The sequence below is a fragment of the Lithobates pipiens genome, unplaced genomic scaffold (genome assembly GCF_037356315.1).
Source record: "Lithobates pipiens isolate NorthernLeopardFrog02 unplaced genomic scaffold, aLitPip1_a1.2 Scaffold_27, whole genome shotgun sequence".
NCBI classification, from domain to species: domain Eukaryota; kingdom Metazoa; phylum Chordata; class Amphibia; order Anura; family Ranidae; genus Lithobates; species Lithobates pipiens.
The window spans coordinates 3,677,304-3,699,411 of NW_027507788.1; the positions used below are offsets into that span (position 1 = coordinate 3,677,304).

The 22,108-nt window shown below is 46.7% G+C and overlaps 1 protein-coding gene across 9 annotated transcripts in view; it reads right to left on the reverse strand.

Moving 5' to 3' along the window:
• PAX7 (paired box 7) overlaps window positions 1–22,108 on the reverse strand; it is a 184,473-nt gene that overhangs the window by 64,404 nt on the left and 97,961 nt on the right. For 8 of the 9 annotated variants that reach the window (XM_077456333.1, XM_077456331.1, XM_077456332.1 and 5 more), the window contains exons 5-7: window positions 18,020–18,219; window positions 10,258–10,423; window positions 7,137–7,333 (exon numbers count right to left, since the gene is read on the reverse strand). In XM_077456333.1, the coding sequence (XP_077312459.1) occupies window positions 7,137–7,333; window positions 10,258–10,423; window positions 18,020–18,219 (563 nt within the window). The remainder of the gene's footprint in view (window positions 1–7,136; window positions 7,334–10,257; window positions 10,424–18,019; window positions 18,220–22,108) is intronic. The other variant, XM_077456329.1, reaches the window with a different exon arrangement.

Sequence of the window (22,108 nt, forward strand, 5' to 3'; positions counted from 1 at the left end):
TCAAATTTTGTAGTATTTAACATCCCTTTGCAGTTCCCCTCCCGCGCGCCCAGCAAGCCTCATTTTAAATGCTTATTATAAGCAGAGCGCTCCGGCGAAGAGAAAAGAGCGAGGGTGTGTGAAAGGAAGAGGGATATGTGAGGCCTAGCCGAGCATGCGGCCCGGGAATTTTCCCCGGGGGGGGGGGGACCGCCGTTTGCGCAATGGAAACGCTGCGCAAAAATGTTCACTTAAAAAAAAAAAAAGAAACTCAACAGAGTCATGCAGATTTTCCGCCGTCGCCGGACTACGCCCCACCCCCCCCTCCCTCTTTCCCGCTATTTAATGACAATTATAATTCGTGTTTAATGCGGGCGCTACAGACGCTAAGATCTGGTTGTGGGAGTTGCGCAGAATGTCAGAATATACAGGACGCGTTTTGGCTTAACGTATGAGCGGATTAAGCCCCCCCCCTCCACCTTTATCACCGCCGCAGCTCTCTGCTTTGACACGTCGGGGGCTTCCGAGGGGCCGGGATGCCGTCCATCACAAGGGCTGGAAGATTAGTTAGGACGTTTTCCACTTCGGATCAGCCTCAGAAACGAGCCGCAACAACTGCATGTTTGCCGCACGACCATTAAAAAAAAAAAAAAAAAAAAAAAAAACCTTTCCGAAAATGAAATTGGGGATTATCAGAGTTGTGTAGAATTCAGAGGAGAAGGTTGCCCCACCCCCCACCCCCTCCACCGGGAAGAATAGGAAAGTGACCCCTTAGAATTGACGCCCCGTAACTGAAATTAAAGAAGGTTACGAGGGTGACGGTCCTTATGGGGGCGCTTTCCTATTCTTCCTGGGGCCCCAGCCTTCTCCTATTTACAGTATCTCCCAATAGTAAGTACACCCCTCAGTGACATTTGTGTAAATCTTTTCTTTTCTCTTTTCATGTGACTACACTGAAGAAATGTAAAGTAGTGAGTGTACAGTTTGTATAACAGTGTAAATTTCCATCTTTATGTAGAGAAACAATTCTTTTTTTTTTCAGAGAGTTCTTTGCCATGAGGTGCCATGTTGATCTTCCAGTGACCAGTATGAGAGAGTGAGAGCGATAACACCAAATTTAACACACCTGCTCCCCATTCACACTTGAGACCTTGTAACACTAACGAGTCACATGACACCGGGGGGGAGGGAAAATGCCGAATTGGGCCCCAATTTGGAGATTTTCACTTAGGGGGTGTACTGACTTTTGTTGCCAGCGGTTTAGACATGAATGGCTGTGTGTTGAGTTATTTTGAGGGGACAGGAAATTTACACTGTTATACAAGCTGTACACTCACTACTTTACATTGTAGACAAGTGTCATTTCTTCAGTGTTGTCACATGAAAAGAGAGAAGAAATGTCACTGAGGGGTGTACTTACTTTTGTGAGATAATGTATAAGTATAGAACTAATAGTTATTATCCAATTCACTGATCCCGATAACTATATTATATTGGGAGTCAGCGAGGGGCTTTCAGATACAATTGATTGTGCAACTTTAGAGCTGGTTTCTCTGGGGCTCTCAAAGCCGGCGGTTCTGGGGCTCTTCCGTTCCGGACAAACAGCTTCCCCAGTAAAAGCCTTCCTTCTGAACTCAGAAAACATCCATTCCTCGATCCCTGCTACGAATAATGACCCCCAGAAGTGATGTCACTTCCAGGGTTACAGCTGTCATTCCTCAGCTAGTGTAACTGAGGAAGCAGCTATTCAAGCACAATCTGTGCTTGAATAGCTGCATTGGAATGCAAGAAAGACATGGAGGGGTGGGGTCTAATAGACCAAAGAATAACCTCCAGATATAAAAGCTGGTGTTCAATCATCCACACTTTTGGCTTTGAGGAAGAAAGCTTGACCCTCGAAATGCGTAAGCCATTTTGGACGCTTTGAGGTCTGTCCATGCCATCGGTTGAGCACTGTGGACCTGGGGGGGGCGGTCACATTTGCATCATGCGATAACGCTTAAGCATGTCATGCGGTTGTGAGTCTATCACTTGTTACCTTTAACGAATTAAATGGTATTACGGTAATGCACTAGGTCAGTGCGCCCTTTGTTGGGGGTCTAACAGACCCCTGATGTCTTCATAAAGAGGACCCAGCCATCAGGGCCAGGACAAGGGGTGGGCAGGAGGGGGCAATGGTTTATTACAGAGATGGGGGGACGCTCTGACCCTAACCCCTAAGGGAGGGCGGGGGGGGGTGCAGTTTGGCATCCTTGCCCCGGGGCACTGAATGACCTTGCCCCGGCACTGCTGGCCATGCTATTATATAGGTGGCATGTTAGTCCGCTGTGATACCAATAAAGTAAAAAAAAAAAAAAAAAAATATATATATATAGATAGATAGATAGATAGATAGATAGATAGATAGATAGATAGATAGATAGATAGATATAGATATATATATATATATATAGGTATATATATATATATATATATATATATATATATATATACACACACACATATATATATATATATATATATATATATATATATATACCTATATATATATATATATATATATATATATATACCTATATATATATATACCTGCTGTATATATATATATATATATATATATATATATAAAGATAAATAAAAATAATTTAAAAAATATATTTTAAAGCACCCCAGTCACCCTTGTAAACAACCCATATAAAAAGTGCAGTATAGGGCGAGCATGTGCACTGCAGTTTGTTGTGTATGGGGGGCTGCGTAGCCCCAGACCGGTCACGGGGCCCATACTGACCCGTGTCCACAGCCAAAAACGCCTACAATGGCCACGTGAGGATCAGAACTGGAACACGGAGCAATGGATGAAGGCGGCCTGGTCTGATGACCCAGAGAATGGTTTGAGGAACACAGCAATGACAATGAGTTGTTGACTTGGCCTCCAGTTTCCCCAGATCTCAATCCAATCGAGCACCTGTGCGATGTGTGCTGTAAAAACAAGTCTGATCCATGGATGCCCCCCCCCCAACTTACAGGACTTAAAGAATCTTCTACTGAAAGCTCGGTGCCAGATACCACAGCCTACCTTCACAGGTCTAGGGAAGTTAAAGCCTGGATGGGTCAGGAGAGGGAGACCTACCCAAGATACCCACCCAATCCTAACGTTATGGCTGGTTGGTGTATAGTTTTGGGTTTGGGGAGGACCCAGTGGCGGACAGGCAACTCATGGGGACCCCGGGCAATAGGAGATTATGGGGCTTCCAGGCAATAGAATATTATGGGGCCCCCAGGCAATAGGAGATTATGGGGCCCCCAGGCAATAGGAGATTATGGGGCCCCCGGGCAATAGGAGATTATGGGGCCCCCGGGCAATAGAATATTATGGGGCCCCCAAGCAATAGGAGATTACGGGGCCCCCAGGCAATAGGAGATTAGGGGGCCCCCAGGCAATAGAATATTATGGGGCCTCCAGTTAATAGGAGATTATGGGGCCCCCAGGCAATAGGAGATTATGGGGGCCCCAGGCAATAGAATATTATGGGGCCTCCAGTTAATAGGAGGTTATGGGGCCCCCAGGCAATAGGAGATTATGGGGCCCCCAGGTAATAGGAGATTATGGGGCCCCCAGGCAATAGATTATGGGGTCACACAGTATATACACACACACACACACACACACACAGTATACACAGACATACAGAATACACACACAGTATACACACACACACACACAGTATACACAGACATACAGAATACACACACAGTATACACACACACACACACAGTATACACAGACATACAGAATACACACACAGTATACACACACACACACAGTATACACAGACATACAGAATACACACACAGTATACACACACACACACAGTATACACAGACATACAGAATACACACACAGTATACACACACACACACACACACACACACACACACACACACACACAGTATACACACACACACACAGTATACACAGACATACAGAATACACACACAGTATACACACACACACACAGTATACACAGACATACAGAATACACACACAGTATACACACACACACACACACACAGTATACACAGACATACAGAATACACACACAGTATACACACACACACACACACACACAGTATACACACACATACACACAGAATACACACACAGTATACACACACACACACACACACACACACACAGTATACACACACATACACACAGAATACACACACAGTATACACACACTAAAAAGGTACTGGAGAGGCGGGGCAGCTATAATCTTGGGATTTTTTTAAAAACAAATTTTTACATACTGTCCCTGGTTTTATTGTGGCTGGCAACCCTGATGGGGCCCCTTAGTGGCACGGGGCCTTCGGGCAGTGCCCGAGTGCCCGAAAGGACAGTCAGCCCCTGGGAGGACCTATAGGCCATTATCAGTAATGATTGTCTTTATGTATAACAGGATCCGCATCTCCGCATTGATAATGCGTCGCGCGCAGATCCCGGAGACTCACGTACTGGTCTCTTGTGCAGCCGAAAGGAGAGAAATCCTGACGTTGAATGGTAAGATTTAACCCCCCCATCCCTCCCGTGTGGCCGATCTGATCCCACGCAGTGCTGGCAATTAACAACACTAGATTAAAGGCATGTCATTCTAGATCATGTTAACGAGATATTGGATATCACAGCCAGAAAAATAAGGGAAAAAAAAAAAAAGTCCCATTCGTCTCCCTGCAGCAGAGAAGGAGGCAAGTCCTCGGAGCAGACAAGTCAAGATGCCGTTTTTTTTTTGGGGGGGTTTAATACATCCGTCTTTTCCTCATTTAGTTTTTAAAGGACAACTAAACACCCCAAAAATGATATTGCAGTTTACAGTCCTATAGGCTACTATGTTGGTATTTTTATTGTATTTTGTTGTTCGGTAGACACAAGAGATTGACGTTACAGCATGGACCGAGTGTACCGAGCTTCGACCAGCCTTTCTCAACCTTGTTTAGCATGGAGGAACCCTTGAAATAACTTTCCAGGCTCAGGGAACCCCTGATAATAACTTCCATATCGAAAGTTAACAGTACATTAGTGTAATGGCCACTTAGAAGAATGCGCCTTACATTGGTGATCATTGGGAAGATCAATGGTAACTCTTCTGAGAGGCAGGAACTACTCATAGAACCTCCAGAAACCTGTTGAAGAACCCTGGTTGAGGAAGGCTGGCTTTGTATATTGAGTCTGTTGTCTCCTAAATTCTCATAGCAGTATCACATAACATAAGTCCTGCGGTTAGGAGAAACATGGACAACTTCATGTTGGCCACCTAGGAGCTGGAAGCCAGTGCATGTTATCAGCATGTTTGGAATCTTCCATGAAACCCAATGATAATCAGTTCTCTTTGATTTCCATACATCTTTGCAAAACCACTGTAAACAGATTGGGTTGTGCAAGAGCCTGGTGTCCTGGTGATGTTCTTAAAGTGGTTGTAAACCCTTACAACACACTTTGACCTACAGGTCAGCCTAGATTAAGGCTTACCTGTAGGTCCAAGAAATATCTCCTAAACCTATACGGTTTAGGATATATGTGCCCGAAGACAGGCACCGCTGTCTACGGCGCATGCGCCGTAGACAGCGGCGCGCAGGCGACGAAGATGCCACGTGTGTCGGCTCCCGTGCGCATGCGCGGGAGTGACGTCATCGCGGCTTCGCCGAATGACAGCGGCGGAGCTGCGAGACCCCACCGAGAAGATGGATGCGCCGGACTACAGGGGACAGCAGTGACTTCGCTGGCTCCTGTGTCAGGTAAGTGACACATAATGGACTACTATGCAATGTGATGCGATGCGATGCATAGTAGTCCATTATGCTTTACCTTTGCAGGGAATGAAAGAGGAAGTAAACCCATCAGGGTTTACTTCCTCTTTAAATGCTGAATGATACCTGAGCCTGTAATACCCAGCGCTTGGACCAATGTACCTATGTACTGTATGTATCATACCTGGCTGATGCCCCTAGAAGATGAATATCACTGTATAGAAACTGCTACTACACCGCTACTATACTGCTTCTCCAGTGAACTCAACTTGCTTGCCTGGCCTGGTGCTGCGTGGCCGGCCTGGTGCATTGTGAATACAGGAGGTTGGCCGCTTGGCGTGGGTGCCATTCAGAGAAGGCTTTGCATTATCTAAATGCATGCAAAGTATTCTCTGACTGGACAAGGTAGAGAGGTTGGTGGGGTGACATAGTACACTCTGCCCTGTCCAATCAGGGAACACTTTGCATCCCTTTAAAAAAAAAAAATGCAAAGCATCCTCTAAATGGTGCCTGCATCGAGCAGCCGACCTCCAGCATTCACAGTGCATCATGTTGGCCACTCATCATGGGATCCGAAAGCAAGTGACCGGCCTGGTGCATTGTGAATACAGGAGGTTGGCCGCTTGGCGTGGGTGCCATTCAGAGAAGGCTTTGCATTATCTCAATGCATGCAAAGTATTCTCTGACTGGACAAGGTAGAGAGGTTGGTGGGGTGACATAGTACACTCTGCTCTGTCCAATCAGGGAGCACTTTGTATTCCTTAAAAAAAAATACAAAGCATCCTCTAAATGGTGCCTGCATCGAGCGGCTGACCTCCGGTATCCACAATGCAACAGGCTGGCTGCTCATCATGGGATCCGTAAGGAAGTGAAGATCAATGAAGTATTGGTGAAATGTCTACTTCAGTGATTTCCAGCTTTGAGGGGCACTGGCCAGGTATTGTATATGCATATAAAAAATATATATCATGTCTGGAATTCTTCTTTAATCAAATCAAAGTTAGCTTTATCCAATAGCCTCTTCTATGATATTTAAAGTAGAACTAAACCCTTCTATCGTTTTCAGCCAAGGAAGCTGCCATCTTGGCTTCTGTTTGATCTTCAACGGCCATGGTTCTGCACATGTGATCAGTTATGACACCAGCCATTGGATGGTTTGACAGTTTGGTTGAGAGCACAACCAAGGTTGGGGAACGTGCCAGGAATGCAACTGTTTATTGAAACTGTTTAATCGATGGGTTTAGTTCCACTTTAACAACAAATAAAACAGAACATTATAATTCATTACAAATTAAACATTGGCCTATGGACCAGTTATAACACGTGAAGGATGAAGTGCCAGTGCTGCCTACCTGGGGGGAGAGGCCGTTGCTGACCTGATTCATGTGGTTGGTTGGTCCGCCAGGGTTCATGAAGCTGTCGGAGTAAGTGGAGAAGCTGTGCCTGGCTCCGTATGCTGTGCCAGTGTCTGCGGTTGCAGCTGATAGACCCCCTTGGTGCATGGAAGAGGGCGGAAGAGGCTGGGGTCTGTGTACTGTGCTCCCAACATCTACAAAAACAGGGAGGAGCTCAGGTACAGTAGGAAATAGCATCTGGATAACGCAAATAAAATATGTTTCTCTGTGGAAATGTTTAGTGGACAGGACATCTTTATTGTCAATATACAGAGAAGCTTATCACCGTTACAACATACACAATATATGACTATCACAACTGCTACATGGCCAAAAGTATGTGGACCCCCTTTCAGTTCAGGTGTTTCCAGTCACAGGTACTGTTTATAATACTACAGCAGCCATTTTAGATTATAATACTCTTCCAACCTCGTGACAAGAGCATGACTGTGCCCCTGTCTACAAAGCCAGCTCCATAAAGACATGGGTTGACCAGTTTGGACCAGCTCCATAAAGACATGGGTTGACCAGTTTGGACCAGCTCCATAAAGACATGGGTTGACCAGTTTGGACCAGCTCCATAAAGACATGGGTTGACCAGTTTGGACCAGCTCCATAAAGACATGGGTTGACCAGTTTGGACCAGCTCCATAAAGACATGGGTTGACCAGTTTGGACCAGCTCCATAAAGACATGGGTTGACCAGTTTGGACCAGCTCCATAAAGACATGGTGTGACCATTTTGGTGTGGAGGAACTAGAGTGTCCTGCATAGAGCCCTGACCTCAACCCTACTGATCACCCTTTGGATGAATGGGAATGAGACAGGTCTTCAAAACCAACATCTCCATAAAGACATGGTGTGACCAGTTTGGTGTGGAGGATCTCGAGTCGACTTCTACCCCACTGAACACCTTTGGGGGGAAACTGGAATGCTGATTGTGAGCCATGGCCTTTTTTGTGGTGCCCAACGTGGGGCCCAACATGTGAGCCAGGTCTTTTCTTTGCACAAACTCCCACAAACACCTTCAAAATCTTGCGGAAAGCCTTCCTAAAAGAGTGGAGCATGTTAAAACCACGTTTGGGCAACAGCTCCATACTAATGGCCATGGGTGCGGTGCAATTCCATTTTAATGGCCATGATTTTGGAATGGGGTGATGTACAAGCCCATAGAGGTGTGGGGGTTAGGTGAACACAGCCACACATGGTCGGTAAAGACATGGTTTGACAAGTTTGGTGTTGAGGAACTCAAGTGTCCTGCACAGAGCCCTGATCTCAACCCTACTTAACACCTTTGGAATGAATGAGAATTAGTCAGGTAATTTCAACCAACATCTCCATAAACACATGGTGTGACCAATTTGGTGTGGAGTAACTTGAGTCTCCTGCACAGAGCTCTGACCTCATCCCTACTGAACACTCAATATAAGGTGTGACCAATTTGGTGTGGAGGAACTCGAATCTCCTGCACAGAGCTCTGACCTCATCCCTACTGAACACATAATATAAGGTGCGGCCAGTTTGGTGTGGAGGAACTCGAGTGTCCTGCACCGAGCCCTTACGTCATCCCTAATGAACACATAATACAAGGTGCGACCAGTTTGGTGTGGAGGAACTTGAGTGTCCTGCACCGAGCCCTGACCTCATCCCTACTGAACACATAATATAAGGTGTGACCAGTTTGGTGTGGAGGAACTCGAGTGTCCTGCACAGAGCCCTGACCTCAACCCTACTGAACACATTTGGGATAAATTGGAAAGTGGATTGTGAATCAGGTCCTTTTTTTTGGTGCCCAACGTGAGGCCCAACATGTGAGCCAGGTCTTCTAATCCAGTATTGACCTTACCAATAGGCACAAATTCCAACAAACACCTTTCAAAATCTTGTGGAAAGACTTCCTAAAGGAGTGGAGGATGTTATAACCAGGTTAGGAGAACAACTCCATACTAATGGCCTTGTGAGGGGCAGCAATTCCATATTAATGGCCAATGGGGGTGGTGGGGGGAGTCATTCTATTTTAATGGCAATGGTTTTGGAAGGTCATAGAGGTGTGATGGTCAGGGGAACACAGCCACACCCCTAGTCCCGTTAAGACATGGTTTAACCAGTTTGGTGTGGAGGAACACAAGTGCCCTGGATAGAGCCTTGACCTCAACCCTACTAAGTCAGGTCTTCTTCTCCAAACATCAGTAACTGACCTCAAAAATGGGCCCATATTACGAAAGACACTTTAAAATCCAATGAAAAGTCTTCGCAGAGGAGTGGAGACTGTTATAGCTGCAAATGGGCCAAATCTATAGTAATGTCAATGCTTTTGGAATGGGGTGTCCAACAAGCTCACATAGTTGTGTTGGTCAGGCGTTCACAAACTTTTGGCCATTTAGTGTGTGCATATGTTAAGCTTTAATTTTGTTGCATAATATTGTTAACAGCAAAAAAACCTCTGACCTCTCAAGGTAGAAAAACAGACATAAAAAGATCGCTACCTAATGCAGCCAACGCATTCTCTGGAGGATAGTCAATCAGCGAGGTTCAGGCTTTCCCTGAGGAAGGGCCAGTACATGGTGTTCTTGCTCCCACTGACCATATGTCTTAAAGGGATACTCACATTAAAAATTATTGCTAGGTTATTAAATTTCACTCACATGTGTGATTGCTCACATAATGAGGTTCTACGTGGCTTTTTTAAAATACTAAAATAAAATAGCCGGTATTTCAGAAGAAATAACAAACTTGGCTCCCAAGTTACTGCAAAGATGGTGGGTGGGTGGGGGAGGGGGGGGTTTTGTTACCAGGCAGTATGGTTTTTGACAATCGGTTCATATTCTATTACATCTTTAAGAATTAGTAGAGCAACCCCTATCCACCCCCCCCACACCCACCATAGTGTAGCAGTTGCTCCCTGTATGTAGGAGGGTTATGCGGGTTTATGTTGGGGTACACACCACCCTCTTTACAACAGTTTAAAGAAAATTAGACAACCTCTGAACCTGATTTCCGTGATGTGTTTGGCACCAATACAATCACACCGGCATAAATGGTTCACCTATTCACTAATAATACAGAGAGAGGTTCTGACCTTGAGAGAGGCTGGCCCCTGGGTATGATGTATCTGGCAGCTGATAGGGTGGCAGCCCCGGCATCCCTGTGGGAGGAAACCCTCCTGGCAACAAGTGGTTAAACGCCGCAAGCTGATTGGCTCCTGCCTGCTTACGCCACCTCGCTCTTCGGTTACTGAACCAGACCTGGATGGGAAAGAGATATGATTTTACTGAACTGGTAGGGCACACATGGTTTACAAAGTGGGAAACATTGATTGGGTGTGTGGAAGGTGGATGGTGATTCTTCTAATTTTATGGAGCTGTTTAAGCAGGTGTTAGTACCCCTTTAAGGGAGACCCCTCCCCTTAATGTAGTTCTGGGCGGCGTTTGGGGCTTTTTTTATACTCTGGTGTGGGTGGAGACCTGGGCAGAAAGGGATGAGAACAGCCCACCCCTGACTTACACCATGTAGATTTGTAGCCCAGAGAGTAGATGGTCTTCTGGGTCTAGGCCAGTGATTCTCAACTAGGGTTCCTCCAAAGGTTGCTAAGGGTTCCTTCAGTGTTGGGCAATTTCTGCCTCTCAGATAAGTTCCCACCGACACCATTGATCTTTTTAGCCATCTGTAAGGAGGTAATTCTTCCCAATGACCACAAGTGTAAGGACCATTCTTCCCAATGACCACAAGTGTGAGGACCATTCTTCCCACTGACCACAAGTGTAAGGACCATTCTTCCCAATGACCACAAGTGTGAGGACCATTCTTCCCACTGACCACAAGTGTGAGGACCATTCTTCCCACTAACCACAAGTGTAAGGACCATTCTTCCCAATGACCACAAGTGTGAGGACCATTCTTCCCAATGACCACAAGTGTAAGGACCATTCTTCCCAATGACCACAAGTGTGAGGACCATTCTTCCCACTGACCACAAGTGTGAGGACCATTCTTCCCACTGACCACAAGTGTAAGGACCATTCTTCCCAATGACCACAAGTGTAAGGACCATTCTTCCCAATGACCACAAGTGTGAGGACCATTCTTCCCACTGACCATCGCACTAATCTATCATGAATTGTAGATTTCTCATTTTTAGAAGGGGTTCCCCGAGACCGGAGAACTATTTCAAGGGTTCCTCTGTGTTGAAAAGGTTGAGAAAGGCTGGTCTAGGCCAAGAGACAGACTCCATGTGTAGGAAAGTATATGGGAAGATGGCTGGTTTTTATAGAGTTCAAGCTGGTGGCACCAATGTGTTTTGCACTACTAATCGTAAAATAAGAGGTTGAGAAGTTGTTTTGCCAAGTTGTTAAATATGACATTGACCAGTAAACCATTGAAAAGCCATCTGTGTAGACATTCCTTTATTGGTGAAGGTGGGCCTCGGGTCAAGAGCATGTGAGAGCTACGATGGTGGTGGGCTACAGGCCTGGAGAGTGTAAGTCGCAATATGGTGGAATTTCCCCCATTAAAGGTGTGTGCGTAGGAAGAAGAGGGGGGGGGAGCCCTTGGCAGTAATGGCAGAAAATCGGGGGTGCCAACAAATAGGTTGTATGATAGAGCTGTCTATGGTATGCCAATAAATGTCTGTGAACAAAATGAGAAAGCAAAGCAGAACTCCAGTCATTGATGAAAGAAAGAAATAGCTAGATAAAAAAGCAACCTCTGCTGCAATAGTCACCTTCCATCTGGAGATGTCCCACTCAGTACTCTTTTTTTTTTTTCCTGCCACTAGATGTCCTCATTCTTCTTGGTTGAATAATGGTCAGCATCATTCAACCCACTTCTTCTGAGCTAAGGCTGTCATGGGCCCACCTCCAGTCTGTGACTGAACAGTGAACTAGAAGCGGCACGGTGGTGATGAGAGATAATTCCTTGGTCACTCTGCTCTCTCCTGCTATCAGCATTACCTTTGGCAGCACATGAACTGATTGGTTCCTTGTGATGCTTTTTCCTCTCCCACTCTGAGTTCTACTGTACAAGAGATTGATACCAGGTTGAATTCAGGTACCTACACTGCTTATGTTTTAAAAATACATAATTGGAAATCTACCTGGTGTTCAGCTTTAAACATTCTGTGAACTCTCTGTTTGATGCAGGACGATGCGGTGGGGTGGTCTCTGAGACCTGGGGGGGACACTTATGAGGCTCAGGTGCCATGCCATTAATTCTCTAGGTTGTACTGTCTGTGCTCTGTGCCAGCAAGGACGATGTGGTGGGGTGGCCACTGAGACCTGGTGGGGACATGTATGAGGCTCAGATGCTATGCCATTAATTCTGTGAGTTGTACTCTCTGTGCTCCATCTGAGTAAGGACGGTGAGGTGGGGTGGTCACTGAGACCTGGTGGGAACACTTACAAGACTCAGATCCGGTGCCATGCCTTGAATTCCATAAGTTGTACTCTCTGTGCTCCATCTGAGCAAGGATAATGCAGTGGGGTGGTCACTGAGACCTGGTGGGAACACGTATAAGGCTCAGGTGCCATGCCATTATTTCTGTAAGTTGTTCTCTCTGTGCTTGATGTGGTAAGGTGGTCACTGAGACCTGGTGGGAACACGTATGAGGCCCAGGTGCCGTGTCATCAATTCTAAGTTTGTACTTTGTCTGAGCAAGGACGATGCGGCTGGGTCGTCTCTGAGAGCTGGTAGGAACGCGTATGAGGCTCAGGTGCCATGCTATGAATTCTTTAAGTTGTACTCTCTGTGCTCCATATGAGCAAGGACGATGCGGTGGGGTGGCCACTGAGACCTGGTGGGGACATGTATGAGGCTCAGGTGCCATGCCACTAATTCTAAGGTTGTACTCACTGTGCTTTGTCTGAGCAAGGACGATGCGGTGGGGTGGTCACTGAGACCTGGTGGGAATGCTTATGAGGCTCAGATGCCATGCCATTAATTCTGTAGGTTGTACTGTCTGTGCTTCATCTGAGCAAGGACGATGTGGTGGGGTGGCCACTGAGACCTGGTGGGGACATGTATGAGGCTCAGGTGCTATGCCATTAATTCTGTGAGTTGCACTCTTTGTGCTGTGTCTGAGTAAGGGCAGTGAGGTGGGGTGGTCACTGAGACCTGGTGGGAACACTTACAAGACTCAGGTCAGGTGCCATGCCATGAATTCTATATGTTGTACTCTCTGTGCTCCATATGAGCAAGGACGATGCAGTGGGGTGGTCCTAGTGGGAACACGTATGAGGCCCAGGTACCATGCCATTAATTCTAAGATTGTACTCTCTGTGCTCCATCTGAGCAAGGACGATGTGGTGGGGTGGTCACTGAGACCTGGTGGGAACACTTATGAGGCTCAGGTGAAATGCCATTAATTCTGTAAGTTGTACTCTCTGTGCTCCATATGAGCAAGGACGATGCAGTGGGGTGGTCCTAGTGGGAACATGTATGAGGCCCAGGTGCCATGCCATGAATTCTATATGTTGTACTCTCTGTGCTCCATATGAGCAAGGACGATGTGGTGGGGTGGTCCTAGTGGGAACATGTATGAGGCCCAGGTGCCATGCCATGAATTCTATATGTTGTACTCTCTGTGCTCCATCTGAGCAAGGACGATGCAGTGGGGTGGTCCTAGTGGGAACATGTATGAGGCCCAGGTGCCATGCCATGAATTCTATATGTTGTACTCTCTGTGCTCCATATGAGCAAGGACGATGCAGTGGGGTGGTCCTAGTGGGAACATGTATGAGGCCCAGGTACCATGCCATTAATTCTAAGATTGTACTCTCTGTGCTCCATCTGAGCAAGGACGATGTGGTGGGGTGGTCACTGAGACCTGGTGGGAACATGTATGAGGCTCAGGTGCCATGTCATGAATTTTATAAGTTGTACTCTCTGTGCTCCATCTGAGCAAGGACAATGTGGTGGGGTGGTCCTAGTGGGAACATGTATGAGGCTCAGGTGCCATGCCATGAATTCTATATGTTGTACTCTCTGTGCTCCATATGAGCAAGGATGATGCAGTGGGGTGGTCCTAGTGGGAACATGTATGAGGCCCAGGTACCATGCCATTAATTCTAAGATTGTACTCTCTGTGCTCCATATGAGCAAGGACGATGCGGTGGGGTGGTCACTGAGACCTGGTGGGAACATTCGTCAGCTGCCAGGATGTTAGCGTGAGGAATGGAAGAGGAATGCGCCAAACAGCTGCTGTAGGAACACTGGCATGTTTACGGCACAAGCTGCCAGAGCCCTGGGGTAATCTGCTCATGTGGAATAAAACTATGGAAGGCACTCTTCCCAGAATCCCAGCAGCCCACATCTCAGCTGAGTGGGTGCTTGGGATTTAACGATGATTTCACTTTATAAACCTCTCAATGTAACTTGTGCACCCTGGTGGTCTTCACCAATTCTGGCAAGAGTATTGGTGAACTCATATGGTATGCTGACCTCCCCCCCCCCAAGAAGTCATTCTATTGCCTCACTCTACATCTGCACCAATTTTATAGAAAGCTCTTGTATTAAGTATTACTCGTTTTTATCTAGCATTGTTCCTTAGCTGTGCTGGTTTGAAGCCTGTGGATACTTATTATTGCACTGTGCCCTGTTTTATAGATGTGTTTTTACCAGCCCCCCCCTCCCTGGACCTGTAACCTAATGCCAGGACGGCTGTCAGGGGATAAGTGCTTGTATCTAAATCTCACTGTACCCCCTGCCCAAGCTGCAGCCTCTGGAGACCCTATTATATCCACAAATCTGTTCACACCCTTGATCCTTTGGATCTTTGTACACATATCTGACCTGACGTTGCGCTGTCAAACACAGTGATTGTCAGAGAGTTCCCACAAGTCGGGCCGGCCCATTGCTGGGCTGCCGAGATGGCAATCTGTATGCACCTGTGAGTATTTACAGTAAAAGTCACCAAGGGATCCGGTACAGCTGTGTCTGGCACTTTGCTCTCAAGTAGTTTACTATGTCCTCCCACATTCTTTGTGAGCTTGTCCGGGTCCCTTTTGTTTCGCAAACGATTGCTGACCGTATGAACTTGACTTGACTCTGCAGGGCAGGAGCTCAGGCTTGCAGTAAACCATAGCAACCAGCGCAGGCTCTGCCTTTTCATATACCATATCTAATTTGTTGTAATGCTGTACATGACTACACTTAGCTGATTGCTTTTCATAAAGTCTAATTGTTCCTTTCTGTAGATCTGTGAAGTGGTGAAAACCTTGGAAGTACTATAATATTGGTGTCTAAGCAGGGTGGCTAAGTTGTTAATACCTGTTGCCTTGCAGTGCTGGGATCCTGGGTCCTATTCTTACCACTAATTGTATGGTATTGGTTGTCCCTTTGGATGGTTAAGCTGCTGGGCAAACTGGCAGTGCTGGGATACCGGGTAGTGGGTACTATTCCTATCACTGAGTGTGTGGTCTTGGATGTCCCTATGGTAGGTTAAGCTTCTGGGCATACTGGCTGTGCTGGGATACCGGGTAGTGGGTACTATTCCTATCACTGAGTGTGTGGTCTTGGATGTCCCTATGGTAGGTTAAGCTTCTGGGCATACTGGCTGTGCTGGGATACCGGGTAGTGGGTACTATTCCTATCACTGAGTGCGTGGTCTTGGATGTCCCTATGGTAGGTTAAGCTGCTGGGCATACTGGCTGTGCTGGGATACCGGGTAGTGGGTACTATTCCTATCACTGAGTGCGTGGTCTTGGATGTCCCTATGGTAGGTTAAGCTGCTGGGCATACTAGCAGTGTTGGAACACCTGGTCCTATTACCATCACTGAGTGCGTGGTCTTGGATGTCCTTTTGTTAGGTTAAGCTGCTGGGCATACTGCCAGTGTTGGGATACCGGGTCCTATTCCTATTACTGAGTGTGTGGTCTTGGTTATCCTTTTGGTAGCTTGAACTGCTGAGCAAACTGGCAGTGCTGGAATCTTGGGTCCCATTCCTATCACTGTTTGAGTGATATTGGATGTTCCTTTGGAAGGTTAAGCTGCTGGGCAAACTGGCAGTGCTGGGATACTGGATAGTGGGTACTATTGCTATCACTGAGTGTGTGGTCTTGGATGTCCCTATGGTAGGTTAAGCTGCTGAGCAAACTGGCAGTGCTGGAATCTTGGGTCCCATTCCTATCACTGTTTGAGTGGTATTGGATGTTCCTTTGGAAGGTTAAGCTACTGGGCAGACTGGCAGTGCTGAGATACCAAGTCCCATTCCTATCAACGATTGGCTGCTCTTGGATGTCCTTTTGGTAGGTAATATGTGTGTGTGTGTGTATGTGTGTGTGCGTGCGTATGTGCAACTGGGGTGAGGATTTCAGAATATAAACTCCACTTGGGTGCGGATTATTTAGAATGCTGACTTTTATGGCACAATGTCAAAGAAATAAATATTTAACTTGACCCATTATCTGAATGGGTTTTGGGGGAAGCAAGCTGAATCAGTCAGTCCAGATTTCCCTTTTCTGTTGCTATGCTCCATCTATTCCTGCGGTACTTCATGATGTTCTCAGGCCATCTGGGAGATACAGCACCCTAGACGGGATCAGTTCAGATCTCCCTTTGCCCATTCCTATGCTTTATCTATTCCTGGGGTACTTCATGGTGTTCCCAGGTCATCTGGGATGTACAGCACTCTAGATGGGGCCAGTTCAGACGTCCCTTTGCCCATTATGAAGATCCATCTATTCCTGGGGTACTTCATGATGTTCCAAGGCAGTTTGCGAGAAACAGCACCCTAGATGGGGTCAATTGAGACTTCCCTTTGCCCATTTCTATGATCCATCTATCCCTGGGGTACTTTGTGATGTTCCCATGGCATCTGGGATGTACAGCACCCTAGATGGGGTCAGTTCAGATCTCCCTTTGCCCATTCCTATGCTCCATCTATTCCGGGGGTACTTCGTGATTTTCCCATGGCATCTGGGATGTACAGCACCCTAGATGGGGTCAGTTCAGACTTCCCTTTGCCCATTCCTATGCTCCATCTATTCCTGGGGTACTTCATGATGTTCCCAGGTCATCTGGGAGGTACAACACTCTAGATGGGGCAAGTTCACACTTCACTTTGCCCATTATGAAGATCCATCTATTCCTGGGGTACTTCATGATGTTCCAAGGCAGTCTACGAGATACAGCACCCTAGATGGGGTCAGTTCAGACTTCCCTTTGCCCATTCCAATGCTCCATCTATTCCTGGGGTACTTCATGATGTTCCCAGGTCATCTGGGAGGTACAGCACTCTAGATGGGGTCATTTCAGACTTCCCTTTGCCCATTATGAAGATCCATCTATTCCTGAGGTACTTCATGATGTTCCAAGGCAGTCTACGAGATACAGCACCCTAGATGGGGTCAGTTCAGATTTCCGTTTGCCCATTCCTATGCTCCATCAATTGCTGGGGTACTTCATGATGTTCTGAGGTCCTTTGGGAAACACAGAACCCTAGATGGGGTCAGTTCAGAATTCCTTTTGCCCATTCCTACCCTCCATGTATTCCTTGGGTACTTCATGATGCTCCCAGGCCATCTGGGACATACAGCACCTTCACCATGCTAGATCTGCCCCAGGTTATTCTCCTAGTTTCTTGTACAGCTCTTTGGTGAGCCTCCCAGGAGGCATTTAATAGTAGCTAGTGGTGGCTTCTCACTCTACCACAAAGATTATTCCTATCAGATATCCCTAATTTCCAGAATCTGAACCTGCAACCTTGTTTGATTGGTTAATTTGGGCAAGCTTGAATTTAGGAAAGTAGACTGGCATACGTGACCACATCCAAAGGCTGATAAGGTGTAGTGGTCTGACAATGAATAATTAGGCGTGGATACAAATGCACAGTAATGGTCCTCGCCTACCTGCACTCTGGCCTCAGTCAGCTTGGTCCTCTGTGCCAGTTCCTCCCGGGTGTATATATCTGGGTAATGTGTCCTCTCAAAAGCCTTCTCCAGCTCCTCTAGCTGTTCTGCCGTGAAGGTTGTACGACTGCGTCGCTGCTTCCTTTTCAGTGGAAGATCTGGTTCTGATTCCACATCTGATCCCTCGTCCAGACGATTCCCTAATAAAATAATACAATAAAAAGTGTTTTTCTTCTATAAATGTTAACAAAAAAACTTCTTAACACACATTAATGTGAGGTAAGTCACAGGTAAAAAGACTAAGGAGGGAATAGATCAAAACTGGAGCAGACAAAATCTGGAACAGCTATGCATGGCAACCAATCATTAGCTTCTAACGTCAGCTTGTAGGTGGAGCGCAGCGCGGTGTGGTAGAAATAATGCACACAGTCCAAGTATGATACAAGAACGTATATTAAAGCGATGCAAAACCAGTTCACAGTAAACCTGGGGGGAAGACAACCCAACTGGGAACACTCATGGATTCCAGCAACAGGTTCCAGCCGAACTGATAGCAACTTTTACGAGTGGCGGAATGTGGCCTACAGAGAAGTTGCAATCCCTATGCTTTCCCTCCTCATCCGGACCCTTTCCGTGCCGCTAGTTCTGTCCCTTAACAGACGGAGCACCTGTCCCCAATCTACCCACTCGCAAATGCGCACCAAGCCCGGGGGGAACCAGGGCCCTAAATAGGGCCCTAAATAGGTTCTGCCTGACCCAAGATGGCCACCAGGGTTACATGGGGCAGCAGCATCCAATCGGAAACCTTGCCCAGTGACGCAGGAAACCATAGAGGAACCATGTTCCTCTTGACTTCCTCTCCAACTGCAGCACTGCTGTAGGTGAGTGCCACCTAAGTAGACAGCATGAATCCTCCCCCATGCTAGCCCAAATCGCCTCGTTAATGCCTGTGAACCACCCCCCCCCCCCCCAACGTGTCTTTAGTTCAATTTCCCCCTCCCTCCCTAAAACTTAAAAACCTAAAATGCTAAAATTCACCTAGCGGTGCCTCCCTCACATGAGTTTGCTGCACCGGGGGAAGCCGCCCCCTCCTGCCCACCCCTTGTCCTGGCTCCAGAGGTAGGCACAGACACAGACTCCGACCCCCTTCCATTGACCACCAATTATCTCTAATGCCCCGTACGCACGATCGGATTTTCCGACAACAAATGTTGGATGTGAGCTTGTTGGCTGAAAGTCCAACTGTGTGTACGCTCCATCGAACATTTGCTGGCGAAATTTCAGCCAACCAACGTTGGCTGGAAGGTTCTCAAATTTTCCGCCAACAAAAATTTTGTTGTCAGAATTTCCGAAAGTGTGTACACAAGTCCGACGCACAAAAGTCCTACGCATGCTTGCTCGGAATCAAGCAGAAGGAGCCGCACCGGCTATTGAACTTCCTTTTTTCTCGGCTCGTCGTACGTCTTGTCCGTCACCGCGTTCCCACGTTCGTAATTTGTGCGACCGTGTGTATGCCAAGACAAGTCGAAGCCAACAAGCTTCGAACAAAATTCCACGTTTTTTGTTGTCGGAAAGTCCGATCGCGTGGACGGGGCGTAAGCGTTACCTGCTCTCCGTAGAACAGATCATTTGCTATGTTAGTAGCTCTCCTAGCTTTAAAGATCCAATCAGCTCTAAGCCCTTGTACACACGGGTCGGACATTCCGACAACCAAATCCGTCGGATTTTGTCCGTCGGGTTTTGTCCGAAATTGTTGCATACACACGGTCGGACAAAGTTGTCGGAAAATCCGATCGTTCAGAACGTGGTGACGTTATTTCGTTACGACGGGACTACGTTCAGGCTAGTAGCCAATAGCTTTGGTGCAGGGCTGTTTTTAAGGCAGGGCAAAAGGGGCAGCTGCCCTGGGCCCTGTCATTGTTGTGGGGCCAAAAGCAGCTGCCTCATACTTGCCAACTATGCTGGTTTAAATTCCCTCGTCCCTTGAGGTTTTAGTCCCGTGCTGTGTCCTGATATCTCAGTGTGAAGTGCTGCTACTAATGCTGGCCAGCTCTGCCCTATTATTGTGTACAGATGACTCACCTGCAGACCCTGTGTTTACATGTAATTTACAGGCATTCATATGTAAATAGCAGTGGCTTTTATATGTAAATAGCGGCGGGCGGCGGCATTGATATGTATATCATGCCCCCCTGAGGTCATATCCACAGTAATCTCTAGCAACCAATCAACAAGCAGAAATCATGTGCTGTAACCTCTAGCAACTAATCAGTGAGCCGTGATGTGTGCTGTAACCTCTAGCAACCAGTCAGTGAGCGGTAATGATACACTGTAACCTCTAGCAACCAGTCAGTGAGCGGTAATGATACACTGTAACCTCTAGCAACCAGTCAGTGAGCGGTAATGATACACTGTAACCTCTAGCAACCAGTCAGTGAGCGGTAATGATACACTGTAACCTCTGGCAACCAGTCAGTGAGCGGTAATGATACACTGTAACCTCTAGCAACCAGTCAGTGAGCGGTAATGATACACTGTAACCTCTAGCAACCAGTCAGTGAGCGGTAATGATACACTATAACCTCTGGCAACCAATCGCAATAGCTGCCTGATCTGATTCAGTAAACTGATTTTGAGTCTAGCTGCTATTTATTGTATGTCTCAGAGCAGGTGGAGAGCGGAACTGTATGGGGGGGGGGGCCCAAGAAAAGTTTTGCCCCGGGTCCAATCAATATTAAAGACAGCCCTGCTTTGGTGTAGGAATTTGATCTAAACATGCGTGGCACTTTGTCCGATCGGAATTCTCTGCACACGATCGGACAAGGTCCGATCGGATCATGTTGTCGGAAAATTTTACCGACAAGTTGGATAAACTTGGTCCGTCGGAGTACAGTCCGATGGAGACCACACACAGTCGGATTATCCTCCGACAACACGGTCCGATCGGACACATTCCGTCGGGAATCTCCGACCGCGTGTACAAGGGCTAAGATTTTAGAAAACAAATATGGAAATATGAAACATGGAAATTTATATTTTTTTTACCAACAATCCCCTTTAACTGAAGAGAAAAATTTTGATTTGAATTTGTAGCTTCGCTGATTACCCCCCTCCCCCCCTCGCCGCCCCCATAGCCAGATCTTTGGATGAAATGAGTTCTATACTCAATGTACAGGGGAGCGCTTTCATCCTGATTACTCCATAATGATGCAATTAACAGCCTCCAGCTCAGAACTATTAACACTTCCAGCTTGGAGCGGCGTACACCTATCCAGATAATCTCTGGAAATGTGCCCACCTTGTCCGTATATTTGCTGCTCAGTAATTTTAGTTAATCCTCTTAGCTGGAGTAAGGAGGTGACCTTGTCCCTCTCAGGTCAGCCGACTTTTTAATGGAAATGTGCGTCTGCAGGAATTCGCCCATCTGAATAGAACACAAAGACGTGACGCGTAACGGGACCTCGAGGTGGAAAATCTTCACTTGGTTCTTGTTCTTTTTTTTTTTGATATTTGTAAATGCTTTACTGGTTTTAATTAAAGGCCATTTTTACCATACATCTCAATACTCCTGATAGGGCCTGCAGTCCTCCTGCCAGGGCCACATACCCTTACTGTGATAGTAAAGCAGCACAGCTTCACTGTATCTGAAATGACTGAGCCAGAGATAGTGTGTGTTCAGCATTTACACACTTTTGGAAAGAAAAATAAAAAATAATCAGAGGATGGGGGTTCAGTCTTCTTCCTCGGGATTGCAGTTAGGGGCGAGCACAGACAGATCATGCATCCCATTGACCCCCCAAAATAATCTTTAAGTAAGGTGAATGCAGAAAATAAATAGTTCAGAGTGACGGGTTTAGGAGAAAGTATTATTATTTGCTGCCCTCGTAGCTTCAGAAAGTGAGACAAAACTGTTAATGTATTACATTTTATCACTTTACAAAATGTAAATCTTAAGCACAGGGTTCAGTTCTGGCCAACAATTCTCAGGAAGGATGTGCTTGAACCGGCGAGAGTCCGTAGAAGGGTAACAAAGCTAAGATGGGTGCTGACCTCAAATTTGGAGGATGGAGGAGTTCAGTTATGGGGGGG